The following is a 12570-nucleotide window of genomic DNA, read 5'->3' as shown; positions in this document are numbered from 1 at the left end:
TAACTTGTCATGCACCTGTAATAATATGTACATAACATGTTATGCAGTCGTTAAAATGGATGCATAACCTGTTATGCATCCGAAAATATGACTGTAAAATGCATTATGCATCGAGAAAATAGATACGTAACCTGATATGCATCCGTAAATATGGTGCATACTGCATTATGCATCAATTTTTTATGTACCCATTAAAATCAACCAAAACAATGGTTACATAACTTGTTATAGATGCGTAATTTGTTATGCAGTCGAGAAAATGGTTGCATAATTCTTTATGCGTCTGCGGAATGTGTTATGCATCTTTTTTGGTGGCTACATAATGGTTATGTAGTCAGTTTTCGAAAATTTTGCCTAAAATGATGATCACCTCCGATTTTTTCGTGAAAAACAAATATTGATACTGTTGTTTGTACTTGTTGCATAGTTTTCTTAAAAAAAAATTAACGGTATAAAATTTGTAAAATTCCAAGGCGCGGTTTTTGAGATATGTTATATCCAAGTTGCGTTGCCAATTATACTCCTGAAAAATTAGGCTGGATAACGAGTTATGCCTGAAAAGATAATATGCATAACGAGTTATGTATTGATTCTTAATAATTTCGGATAATTTTGGGTGTCACGGTATCTAAAATTAATTGTGGGTCTAACAATAAGAATATTATTTTTTTTGGGTCTGCGCTTAATTTTCCCATTTAAAAATGGGATGAAACTGTTTACATCGTGGCTATTTTTACATTTTTGTCCATTTAAACAGTATCAAAATCTAAATATCCTTTTCATCCAGGAATGGTTGATTTTGATCTTTTTAACCAATTTTGTGTTATTTAAATGGTCAATTTCTGGATTGACTACCGGTCAAATCTTCTTCTTTTTTTTGCTGTAAACTTTTCGGACTAGTTTATATGGAGGATTCATCTTCAATGTTCTGTGTAAATTTACTACTAGTCCAACCTATACAGACCTTCTTTGGACTACTTTTAACAGTTTATGGGGTTGTTGGTTAATTTATTTTGAAGCCATCTACTTTACTAATTAACAACATTAAAAAGCTTTTGTTTCACCAGTTCAAAGAGATAGAGTTGCATAAATATAAGAACATTGTAAATCTACGTACATTCCCCCTTGGTACAGATTAAGAATGTTTAATAAACTCATATTTAGCCGCGACAAACGCGAGCAGTTGGCATGGTAACACAGATGGGTGCGTATGCCTTCTTAGCTTCTGCGCTCCCATTCTTAGGCTCGTCGGCAAACGCAACTCCAGCAAGAGAACAAGCAGCAGCAGCTGCAGCTGCCAACATTATCTCCCTTCTTGCGTTTTTGCCTTCTTTGTTGCTGTCGCCAGCATTACTGTTGTAACTCGACTTTGCTGGCACAGGTTCACTAGCATTGGATGCCTTTGCAACGATGAGTACACGCCGGCCATTGACTGATTGTTTCCCGGATAGGTTTATCCCTGATAAGGATACGGTTGTCATGGTGAGTGAAGCCATCTGATTTCTTCTTAACTATCTCACTGAATCTCTGATCTCTTTCACTCAATCTGTTTGCCCTAACACTGCAGTGTTTTGATGTCACACCCAAACAAGTATGTAGTTCAGTATAAAAGAGTTGGGGAAAACAGAATGAAAGGTGGTGCAGGGTTTGAAGGTTCAAATGTTATCTTATCCAAAGCACATGTCAAATGGCCAATGAGCAATAGCCACGTGCTGGGTTTATCTTAATAGGATGCTGTGGTGTAAATCCACAGTAGAGGATAGAAGTAGACAGATTATTTCTACACAGCCGGACAGCGTAGTTAGCAATTCGGGTTTCGGCATATGTACGAAACGGTAAACGTACGAGTATTATTCGGATTCATAAAAATTTAATTCGATCAAAAATCCGGTCAACGGTTCGTGAGTCGGTAATAATTCGGAAAGATATAGTACGTGTGGGGAGTTTGATTTGTGTATTATATATGTGTTGAATATATACACAGTTTAGCATCAAAAAAGCGTTGGCTGTGGTCTTGAACCAGCTCAGGGAGTTGCATGGCAGATGTTCATGATACATATTTGGGAAAACACGGAAGGAAGGGAGAAATTAGCATCTGGGCCTTAAAAGGAGATATAAAAGATAACCCCATTAGTTATTACTCGGAGATTATGGGCCGAATTGATTCGGATGATTCTAGTTCGGATCCAATACACGCGTATAGTTCGGAAAGTCCACAAAGTTCACGAACCTGGTTCGGTGTTTCAATTATACGTCCGTTTGGTTCGGGAACGAGCAGCACGTAAAAATTCGCAAATAATTCGGCGAATTGCTAACTGGGAGCCAGAGTCGGTGAATCCGTCCATAATCTTATCATGAGAAATCTTTTATTTTTTTGATGCAAAGAACAAACTTCATTAATTTAAAGATTTACATAAAGACTGACTGATAGTCCATTCATCCCTTATAATTTTTCCTACTTTTCTGGGATGTTACACCAAAATTCAAAAGGGGACTTATCAGTTCTAGCATCATTAGCAATAACATGAGCTAAATTGTTTGATGTTCTTTTAACATAGCTTACGTCATAGTAGTTCTGAGTAGAAAGTAAATGCCTTATTTCCTGTACATTTCCATCATTCATCCAATGAACAACAGAGTTAGCATTTTTAAGAGAGTTCACAACATTTTGACAGTTTGTTTCCAAAATAACTTTATTAAGCTTATTTTCGCTGGCCTATCGAATGGATTCTTTAATGGCCAAGCATTCAGCCTGTTCCGGATCTACTCCTCCATGGAAGTACTTGCCCCAGATGGCCCTGCCTAAACCTGCAGAATCTTTAAGAATCAGACCAATTCCTATGTTTCCCATAATGGGATCAAATGAGGCATCAACATTTATTTTGAAATAATTATTCACAGGTGGAAGCCAAACATTCTGTTGTTGAAACCCACTAACTGCATTTTGAAATTTGATTGAAGATAAGCAATGTGAAATCATATAATGAATACTAGCAATAGCATGTGACTTATTTATACTCCTATTTTGGAAAACCTTTAAGCACCTGTTTTTCCAAATCTGCCAAGCCGTATACATTAGTTTAAGTGTCCAGATAGAGTTCTGATCTGAGTCATCATATTGTGGATACTGAAACCAACTAATGATTATGTTTATGTTCTGAAGTTGGATGTTTGACACATTAACATTCATGGCAAGCCAAATTGATCTAGCATGATCACAATGAATAAGAAGATGCTGCAGTGTCTCCTCCATGGACTGACATTAAGAGCACATAACTTCTATTTCAGGCTTATAAAGACTCAACTTTTTCTTTGTAGGAAATATTCCCTTAATGCATTTCCAAATGAAGAGTTTAACTTTACGTGGAGCTTTGGATTTCCACAGATTTTTCCAAACAGTTCGTGAAATTTGTTGATTACAAACACTTATATTATTTGAATTAGAAGTAAGAACTTTATATGCTGATTTAACTGAGAAAGCTCCCGTTCTATTTGGCTCCCAAACTAACTTATCCTCTCCATATTGGACCAAGTACATTCTAAGTATCATGTCAGCAATATGATCTGGAAAGACTGCTCGAATTAATGTCTCATTCCATCTTCTAGGGTTAATAAGCATGAGATCTGATACATGGACAATTCTAATTGGTAGATTAAAAGAATCCTTTAGATATGGAGGATGATCCATACCTCTTACCCACTTGTCATACCACACCAAATTTTTTGTCCCACTCCTAACATCCCATCTATGATATGTTTTAACTACTTCCAAGCCATGTTCTAAACCTTTCTATACCCATGATGAGTTCTTGTTTTCCTCTTGCAGATGAATGAATTCACAATGAGGTGAGTATTTAGCTTTCATACTTTGAACCCAAGGTTTTTCAGGCTCTGTACATAGGCGTCAAGCCAACTTAGTTATGAGAGCCTTATTATATTTTTCTAAATTTCTAAAAGCTAAACCCCCTTCTTCTTTAGAGATACATAAAGAATCCCAAGCTATTAAATTGATTCCCCTATTATTATTATGTCCCCACCAAAATTTCTCTGGATTGTATCTAGTTGTTTCAAGGTATTCGTAGGAAGTTTGAAATTACTCATGTAATGGGTTGGTATGGAATTCAGAACTGATTTGACCATTGTGGATCTAGCAGCTTGATTCAGATTTTTTGATGACCAACCTTGGAGTCTATAATTGAAGCAAAAGAGTTTGTCTTAGATCTGCCTAAAAGAATAGGGAGACCCAAATATTTATCAGAGGAACACAGTTGCTTAACTCCAAGTTTGTTGACTATTTCTAGTTTATCATCATAAGAAATATTACATGCTATGAAAGCTGATGATTTATTGAAGTTGATCATTTGACCCGATAATCTTCCAAAATCTTCTAATATAGAAAGTATGTTATCAATACTTTTCGAATCAGCTTGGAAGAATAAAAGAAAATCATCTGCGAAAAGCAGATGATTGATAGAAGGTACATTCTGAACAATTTTAATGCCAATAACTAAATTATCATCTTCTGCTTTAATTAAAGACCTTGTTAAATACTCCGTAGCTATAATGAACAAGTATGGCGATAGGGGATCTCCCTGACGTAGACCTCTTGAAGGAATATAAGAATCAGTTGCTCCACCATTTAGTTTGATAAAAAATAAAGTTTTTGGTATACATTGTTGTATGACAGAACACCACTGATCTTCAAACCCTAGCCTATGAAGCATCTTATCCAGAAAGGACCATTCCAGCCTATCAAAAGCATTTGACATGTCTATTTTTAGAGCTACATATGGAACTTTCCTCTTAGATTTCTTCATAGAATGAATTAGTTCATTTGCTAGAACTGTGTTATCATTGATCAGTCTCTGTGGGACATGTGCAGCCTGAGTATGAGAAATAATTTTGTTCATCAATGGCTTAAGCCTGTTAACAAGTATTTTAGAAATCAATTTGTAAGAACAATCACAAAGACCAATTGGTCTGTAATCATTTGGGGTAGCCGGATTTTGAATTTTAGGTATGAGACAATTCAGAGTTTGATTAACGTGAGAAGGCATAAGTCCAGTAATAAAGAACTGCCGAACCATTTGAATAATATCATCTCCTACTATATGCCACTGAGTCTGATAGAATCCCGCAGGGTAGCCATCTGGACCCGGGGAATTCCAACTAGCTAAACTTTTAAGCGTAAAAAAGATTTCCTCTTATATAGGTATCCTCACTAAATCTGATTTTCATCTGTTGATATGATAGGAGTGATAAAGGAAAAATAAGATTCTTAAAGCTGTGGAGATGTAGATGTGGCTATGGATGAAAAGTGATTGGTAAGTAGATTTGCTATTTCATCTCTTGTACGATACCAAATACCATGTGACTCTCTAATAGCAGTTATGTTGTTTCTTGATCTTCTTCTGTTAGCTAGAGAATGAAAATAATTCGTATTATTGTTTGTATCCCTGATCCAATGATCACCGGATTTTTGCTGCCAATATTGTGCTTCAATTTTCTTCCAATAGTTAACATTATCTACAGCTTGCTGAATGAAATCACTATTATAATCAGAATAAGTCTGAGACTATAGATGAAGTAACAAGTTCTTACATTTTTGTAGTTGTTGACTAATATCATCAAAATGCAATATGATTTTTCCTTGTAAGTGAGAGCTTATCTTGAGAATTTTGAGATGAATCCCAAGACTTTGAGATAATATCATTACAAGTAGAATCTTGCAACCAACATCTATAAAACTTCCAATTATTTTTGGGTTTAAACTGAAATGATTATGTGACTAACAAAATAGGACAACGATCTGAAGCAAAAAAGGAGAGATGGAAAACCTTAGAATCTGGATACTCCATAATTAAATTTGAATTATTGCAATGCCATATCTATTCTTGCCCTTTTGTACCCTTTCCAATTTAATTTGTTAGACCAGGTATATTTGCTACTTATAAAACCCAAATCCATTAATCCTGCTGAATCAATAGTGTTATTAATCCAGTGATCAATGGAGGAAGAGTCAGAAGACTGCCCTTTATCTAACAGATGAATGTTTAAGTCTCCAATGACAATCCATGATTGATAAACATTATCACTAAGTTCTTTAAGAAACTCCCACTGAATTTTCTTAATGTCATTGTATGTTGAGCCATAAACACAGGACAATAACCATTCTTCCTTAGATGCATTAGATTTAACTAGTAAATGTATCATATTATCTTTGCAACAAATCACATCACAAGGAAAACTTGCTTTCCACAAAAGAATAAGCCCCCCTGCTAAACCCTCAGAACCCACAATTAGAGAATTTGGATAAGCAAATCTCTGAACTAAGAAATTAGCTCTTTTTTCACAAATTTTAGTTTCAGTGAGAAAAATTATATCAGGACTATGTTCTTTTATGATATTCTCTAAGTAATCCCTAGTATCTTTTGAAACAAAACCTTGTACATTCCAAGATAAGACTTTCATTTTTTTACTTAAATTAAACCTTGATAGAACAATGCAACAGATATGAAACTAAAATCGAAATTATCACTTGACAGAAAATTAAGATTGATAGAAGGGTATGGATAGAAATGTACCTGGTCATCAGCACTCAGATATTTTCCTTTTAATGTTTGTGCCTGGTGTTGATACATGAAAAATATTACCCCTTAGCCGGGCTAGTGTGCCCCAAAAAAGGAGGTAAACCCAATATGAAACATGGGGACTAAAGCCCAAGTCCACTAAGAAAGTATCCATGGGCTGGAAAGGACAAGGGAGGAATTAATAGGAAAGAAGGAGGTTGTATTAGTAGTAATTAAGGAGGTTTGGTACATGTGGCATGATATGATAAAATGATGGGCTTTTGAAAAGTCTATATAAAGAGGCATATAGTATAATAGAATGGATCCTTTTTCCTCTCTCTCTCTCATCTCTTAGGAAATTGGATGTGCTATAGTTAGGACGGGTAGAACCTACCCAAAAATCAGGTATCAACATTTGGCGACCACACCCGGAGGCTCGTATCTAGCCCAACCGCCTAATTCCCACACCGCTACTTTTCTATCAGCGTCCCTTCCATTTCCACTTAAAATGGCTGCTCGTTATTCATTTTCTCCGCGTCCTTCATGTTTAGCCGCGTCTTTTCTTGCTCACCATACCCATTTCTCAATCTCCACGTCCAAGACCATCCATAATTACTAATAAAACTAGAGGTAAATAGCCGCTTCACCGCATCAGTATCGCTCAGCTGCATCGCCGCCACTTGTCTCCCCCTCAAGCTACACCATACCACCAGTACTACTTACGTTCACCTCTCCCCCATACCCTTCACGCGCTCAATCAATCAGCAGAGAAACAAGCCGACTTAAGTGGCAAACGTCCTCAACACTAAGGAACAACATATAGCGATTATAGAGATAAGTTTTAATTCTGCTTAAATTTTACCTTGGCAAACGTATTCTTAGATTTGTTCTTCATGGAAAACATCTTATCAGGATTCAAAAAAAAAAACAAATAATAAGGAAAAGAAAAATTAGACACCGGCTTGAGACCAGTACAAATTAATTTTACTACCCATCAAATCATCTTTGATTTACTTTCATCTTTATTTTCTGACTTAATCGGAGTTTAGGTTCGTTCTGGATTGTTTTAACCCTCTGTCTATCTTTCGTCCTTCATCAATCAGTAGGAAATGCTCCTCCAAATATTTTAACTCTACCGGTACCGCTTATCACCACCTAGCCGATCTTCACTATCGAGTTTCGAAGACCCCTCTCAAATCATCTCCGCGTCCATAAACACAGCCGCTGGCACCAGCAAAGCTAGAAATCGCCGACTACCTGTTAGAGCATTGCTCGGTTGAACTCGCATGCGTTGTTATCTCAAGCATGTTTGTCAATGTTAATGATCAAAACTATAAGTCTTGATTTCTAGTATATTATAGCTAAGTCTCGGACTAGGATAGAAAGTGTAGTTGAGCTCAAGGAATTCATGGCGATTCATCATACAAGTAGAAGAACTACTCAAGGAACCGGTGGAACTTCTCGACAAAAAGGTATGTGAAGACTTGAACTTATCTATCACTCAAAAGTATATCTACTCTATATCCTACTCTTTGAGACAATAAGTCGTATGCTATATATATAGACTTTGATTATACACATTTGGTATTTCGAGTCGAGTATACCTCGCCTATCTATATCTCGAAATATGAGTTGGTAAGCTTTTCGCTTTAACCAAGTTTATCTTTACCATGTGATGAAAGTCATGATATGTTTCAATCATATTGAAAATTGCTTTGACGAGAAATGGTATAACAACTATATAACGTACTCTAAGAATGCTTCAATGATTGAAATGAGAGTTGAGATTACATAACCAATGGTGGACATAAGCATTGTTGTGGAAACACATTTATGTATAAGTCCTATTCCTTGAACCAAAGTTTGCGAACTTTGTTGATCAAGAGAACTGGAAGAATGGCGTGAGCCAAGTCCGCGAACTGCCGAAGTTCTCAAACCCGATAATTTCTGCTGGAGTTGACAAACTATTTGTGTGAAACTAAGTCCGAGAACCCAGTCCGCGAACCGGCGAAGTTCTCATACCCGAGAATTTTTGTTGGAGTTTGTAAACTCTGCCCGGTAACTTAAGTCCGCGAACCTAGTCTGCGAACTTGAGAAGGTTACATATCTGAAGATGATTTCTGAACTTAAACTTAAAAAGACTAAGGAATGCAGTTTGCAAACCGTGGCTATAAAAGTTCATGAACCGGTTCAAGTGAATCAAATCATCTTTGCTTCAATTGTGTTTTGTGTAGTACATGAGATCTCTTTGCAATTGAACAACTCTCTAACTAGTTCATTTGAAATCGTTTGAACTAGTTATGGTGAAGAAGAACATGGTTGATATAGAATGCTCATGTGTCTAACCTTTTGGTTAACTATTGTTGAACCAACAAGTGCATACGTTTGGGTACGGTTAACAAACCTAGAAGCGTGCATTGTCAAGTGTATGTAACAAGCTAAGTTTTCGATCTAACGATTGAGAAATATTAGCTTGAATCTAAATCAGGTTTTCATCTAACGGCGGATATTGATTGCTTTGTTACCAAGGTAACTTTATTGCAAACCCTGATTTGAAAGACTATATAAAGGAGACATCTAGCATCTGTGCAAAACTAATCCCCACACCTTACGTGTGATAGTAATTTGCGTGCTAGAGTCGGTTCTCCTTTAACCTTTGGTTTTCTTCTTCTAAAACCAGGTTAACGACTTAAAGACTTCATTGGGATTTTGAAGCCAGACCGATACTACCTTTATCGTAGTTGTGTGATCTGATCTTGCATCTTCTATCGTACGAGTACAATCAGATTGATTGGCTTGAGATTGATATCCCCGATAGGAAAGATATAAAAAGTAATCACAAACATCTTCATCTCATTGTTTTTGATTCCGTAACATCTTGTTTCGCTACCATACGATTAAGATTGTTGTGAGGTGATTGATAAATCTAGGTCGTTCTTCGGGAATATAAGTCCGGATTATCAATTGGTTCCTGTTCACCTTGATTATTATCAAAAGACGGAACAAAACCTTTTAGGGTTTATCTGTGGGAGACAGATTGATCCTTTGATAGACTTTTCTGTATGAGACAGATTTGTTTATTTTCAATCCTTCGACTTTGGATCGTAGCAACTCTTAGTTGTGGGTGAGATCAGCTAAGGGAATCAAGTGCGCAGTATCCTGCTGGGATCAAAGGCGTAGGGAGTACAATTGTACCTTGGATCAGTGGGAGACTGATTGGGGTTCAACTACAGTACAATCCGAAGTTAGCTTGGAGTAGGCTAGTGTATGTAGCGGCTTACTACAGTGTGTGTTCAATCTGGACTAGGTCCCGGGATTTTTCTGCATTTGCGGTTTCCTCGTTAACAAAATTTCTGGTGTCTGTGTTATTTCTATTTCCGCATTATATTTGTTTATATAATTGAAATAATACAGGTTGTGTGTTTGAATCAATCAATTGGAAATCCGACCTTTGGTTGTTGATTGATATTGATTGATCCTTGGATATTGGTCTTTGGTACCATCCAAGTTATTCCTTGTACTTGATTTGAACTCGCAGTTCTTGCTTGAGTAAATCAAATCAAGAAGAGAGATATAAACTCGTTGATATGCTTTTAATTGATTGAGTCTTGTTGATTCTCTTAAAAGTATATTCGAGTTTGTCCATACAGATTGCGAAGCGAAATATTGGGTGGTGTTGTTAGACCCCCGCTTTTTCACTACCCAATGATACACCGCTTCATCCACCATCACGAGGTTAACCACATCGACGCTTTCCTCTTTTACCAGCATCACTGAACCAGAATCGATATGCCGAGCTCCAACCCAAGATGTTTCTTCTCGGAGAAGTAGAATATGAAGTCAATGAAGTTAACAAAATATTGAAGTCGGGGAGATGCGCATACCCTTGAAGCAGTCGAGCTGGAGCACACACCGTGTAAAAATCAGTAAAACTGGGTAAAACCACACTAGACGATGATGGGGAGAGTCGCTGACAACCGGCAAAGTAGCTGCCAAGATTTGCTGGGACTAAGTGCCATTCGAGGAAGAGATCCTTCAACTCAGAAAGCCGCGTACTTATAGATGTACCAACATTCAAAGAAAAAAAACTTGAAGCCGGCGGCCAACGTAAACCTTACCAGCGTCATTTGAATACATCAGCGCCATCTGACCTCATCAACACCACCAGCGTTTTCCTCTCTATGAAACTACCATTCCGACTCTAAGAGCAGATACCTTCGGGCGGTACTGCTTCACTGCATCAGCGCCTCCATCTTCTCCGCCCGTATGCCACTACAAGCACCATCACTTAACAGTCACGTGAGCCAGCATCCGCTTCATCAGCGTCACTTACCTATGTTGAATCTCACCAGCACCGCTTATCTTTCACGGGCATCTCTGTATGACTGTACTACTCGATTGTTTCAATACCACTCGGCGATACCAGTTCCACATAGTACCAATTTCCTCTCGGACGAGCCCTAAGCAATGACGAAAAGAATTTATTAATGAGAACATGGTACAATATACCCAAAAATTCCGTAAAAGAACAAAGCCATCATCAAGATCCTTCATGCACTGGCATCACGAAAGGGTAATAAGCTTATATTGCAAACAGTTCGACTCTGGTTATCGTCATTCACACCCTGACTACAATAGTAATGGTACCTTTTTTTATCTTTCTTTGCACTAGTATATCTTATGCTTGTGTTATCTCCATCCAATGAATGATAACGAGCCAGCATGATTTCATGTTGCATGATCTTTGTTTTCCTCATTGACATTTCTGAGTACAGCGGCCAGTTTATCCGTCACCTGCCTGCTACATCACTCGGCACTCATGATTGCCCACCACAGATGAAGTCGGATATTTGCATTTGTTTTGTAGAAAGTATTCGTCCGGTTACTAAAGATAAAAAATGGATGAGAACTAAAACAACTCTCTTTTGCATTAAGCGGCAGGTTAATTATTTGTCTTATAGTTTACTTGATGATTGTTTAGTATGGCAGTGTTCTACCATTTATCTTGCGTATGACGCCTAGTAGCTTGATAACATGCCTTATATACATATATTACCTCCACATGACTCACTAGCACATTGCATAAAGACTAAATAAACTTCATTTCACATGTTTACGGTTTAGCACCCCTTAAATAATCCTATCGAATGTCTAAACACCGACCCTAGAAATCGTGCTTACTCCACAATGTCATATATTGGATGCATATTTGAGAGGATGTTGAAACCTCGCATTTATGATAAGATGTTTTGAGCTTTGTGTTTTGCTTCGATTTCCCGTACAAAGCATATATTTGCGGACCCTCATGTATGAAAAACTGTTTATGCTAATAGTTTATGCCAGGCGCTTCACATGTTGCTTTATAATATCTTTATCTTTACTTCTTGTACATACATGCGACTGAAAAATCATCAAGCATCTAAATTAGATCTTACTTGAATACGCACGTTTGTGCCCCATGAATAACCTAGTCACATAGTCACATGAGTAGGCTGTCACTTTAAAGCAAGCAAAAAAAACTCTAGTAACGTGCTTCGGACACCATGCTAGCGAGAGTCCATAGAAGCCGCTTGAAAAAAATACAAATTTGTAGAAGGTTGCGGGAATACCAAAGGTGCCCGGTCAGCTAACAAATTTGCAAAAGGTTGCGAGAACGCCAATGGCACCCGATCGGCTGACAAAAGGTTGCAGGAACGCCAATGGCACCCGATCGACTGAAAAAGGTTGCGGGAACGCCAATGGAACCCGATCGCCTGAAAAATTCACTAAAGGTTGTAGGAACGCCAATGAAACCCGATCGACTGACAAAAGGATGTGGGAACGCTAATGGAACCCGATCAGCTGACAAAATTCACTAAAAGTTGCGGGAACGCCAATAGCACCCGATCAACTGAAAAAGGCTGCGGGAACGCCAATGGCACCCGATCGGCTGACAAAATTCACTAATGGTTGCGGGAACGCCAATGGAACCCGATCGACTGACAAGAGGTTGCGGGAACGC

The 12570-nt window shown here is 37.7% G+C and overlaps 1 protein-coding gene across 1 annotated transcript; it reads right to left on the bottom strand.

The window, feature by feature from the left end:
- Window positions 1–1160: 1160 nt before the first annotated feature.
- Window positions 1161–1496, bottom strand: LOC113290676 (photosystem II 5 kDa protein, chloroplastic-like). Its single transcript, XM_026540260.1, has one exon. It carries the CDS (start codon window positions 1494–1496, stop codon window positions 1161–1163), a length of 336 nt encoding a protein of 111 aa, XP_026396045.1.
- Window positions 1497–12570: the final 11074 nt, after the last annotated feature.

The sequence above is a fragment of the Papaver somniferum genome, chromosome 6, assembly GCF_003573695.1.
Source record: "Papaver somniferum cultivar HN1 chromosome 6, ASM357369v1, whole genome shotgun sequence".
NCBI lineage: Eukaryota > Viridiplantae > Streptophyta > Magnoliopsida > Ranunculales > Papaveraceae > Papaver > Papaver somniferum.
Note: the sequence above shows the minus strand (reverse complement) of the source record. Positions and strands in the feature narration are given on the sequence as shown.

What these genes read in the sequence shown, in the direction of transcription:
- LOC113290676 (XM_026540260.1), bottom strand. Translation starts at nt 1,496, where the DNA reads ATGGCTTCACTCACCATGACAACCGTATCCTTATCAGGGATAAACCTA.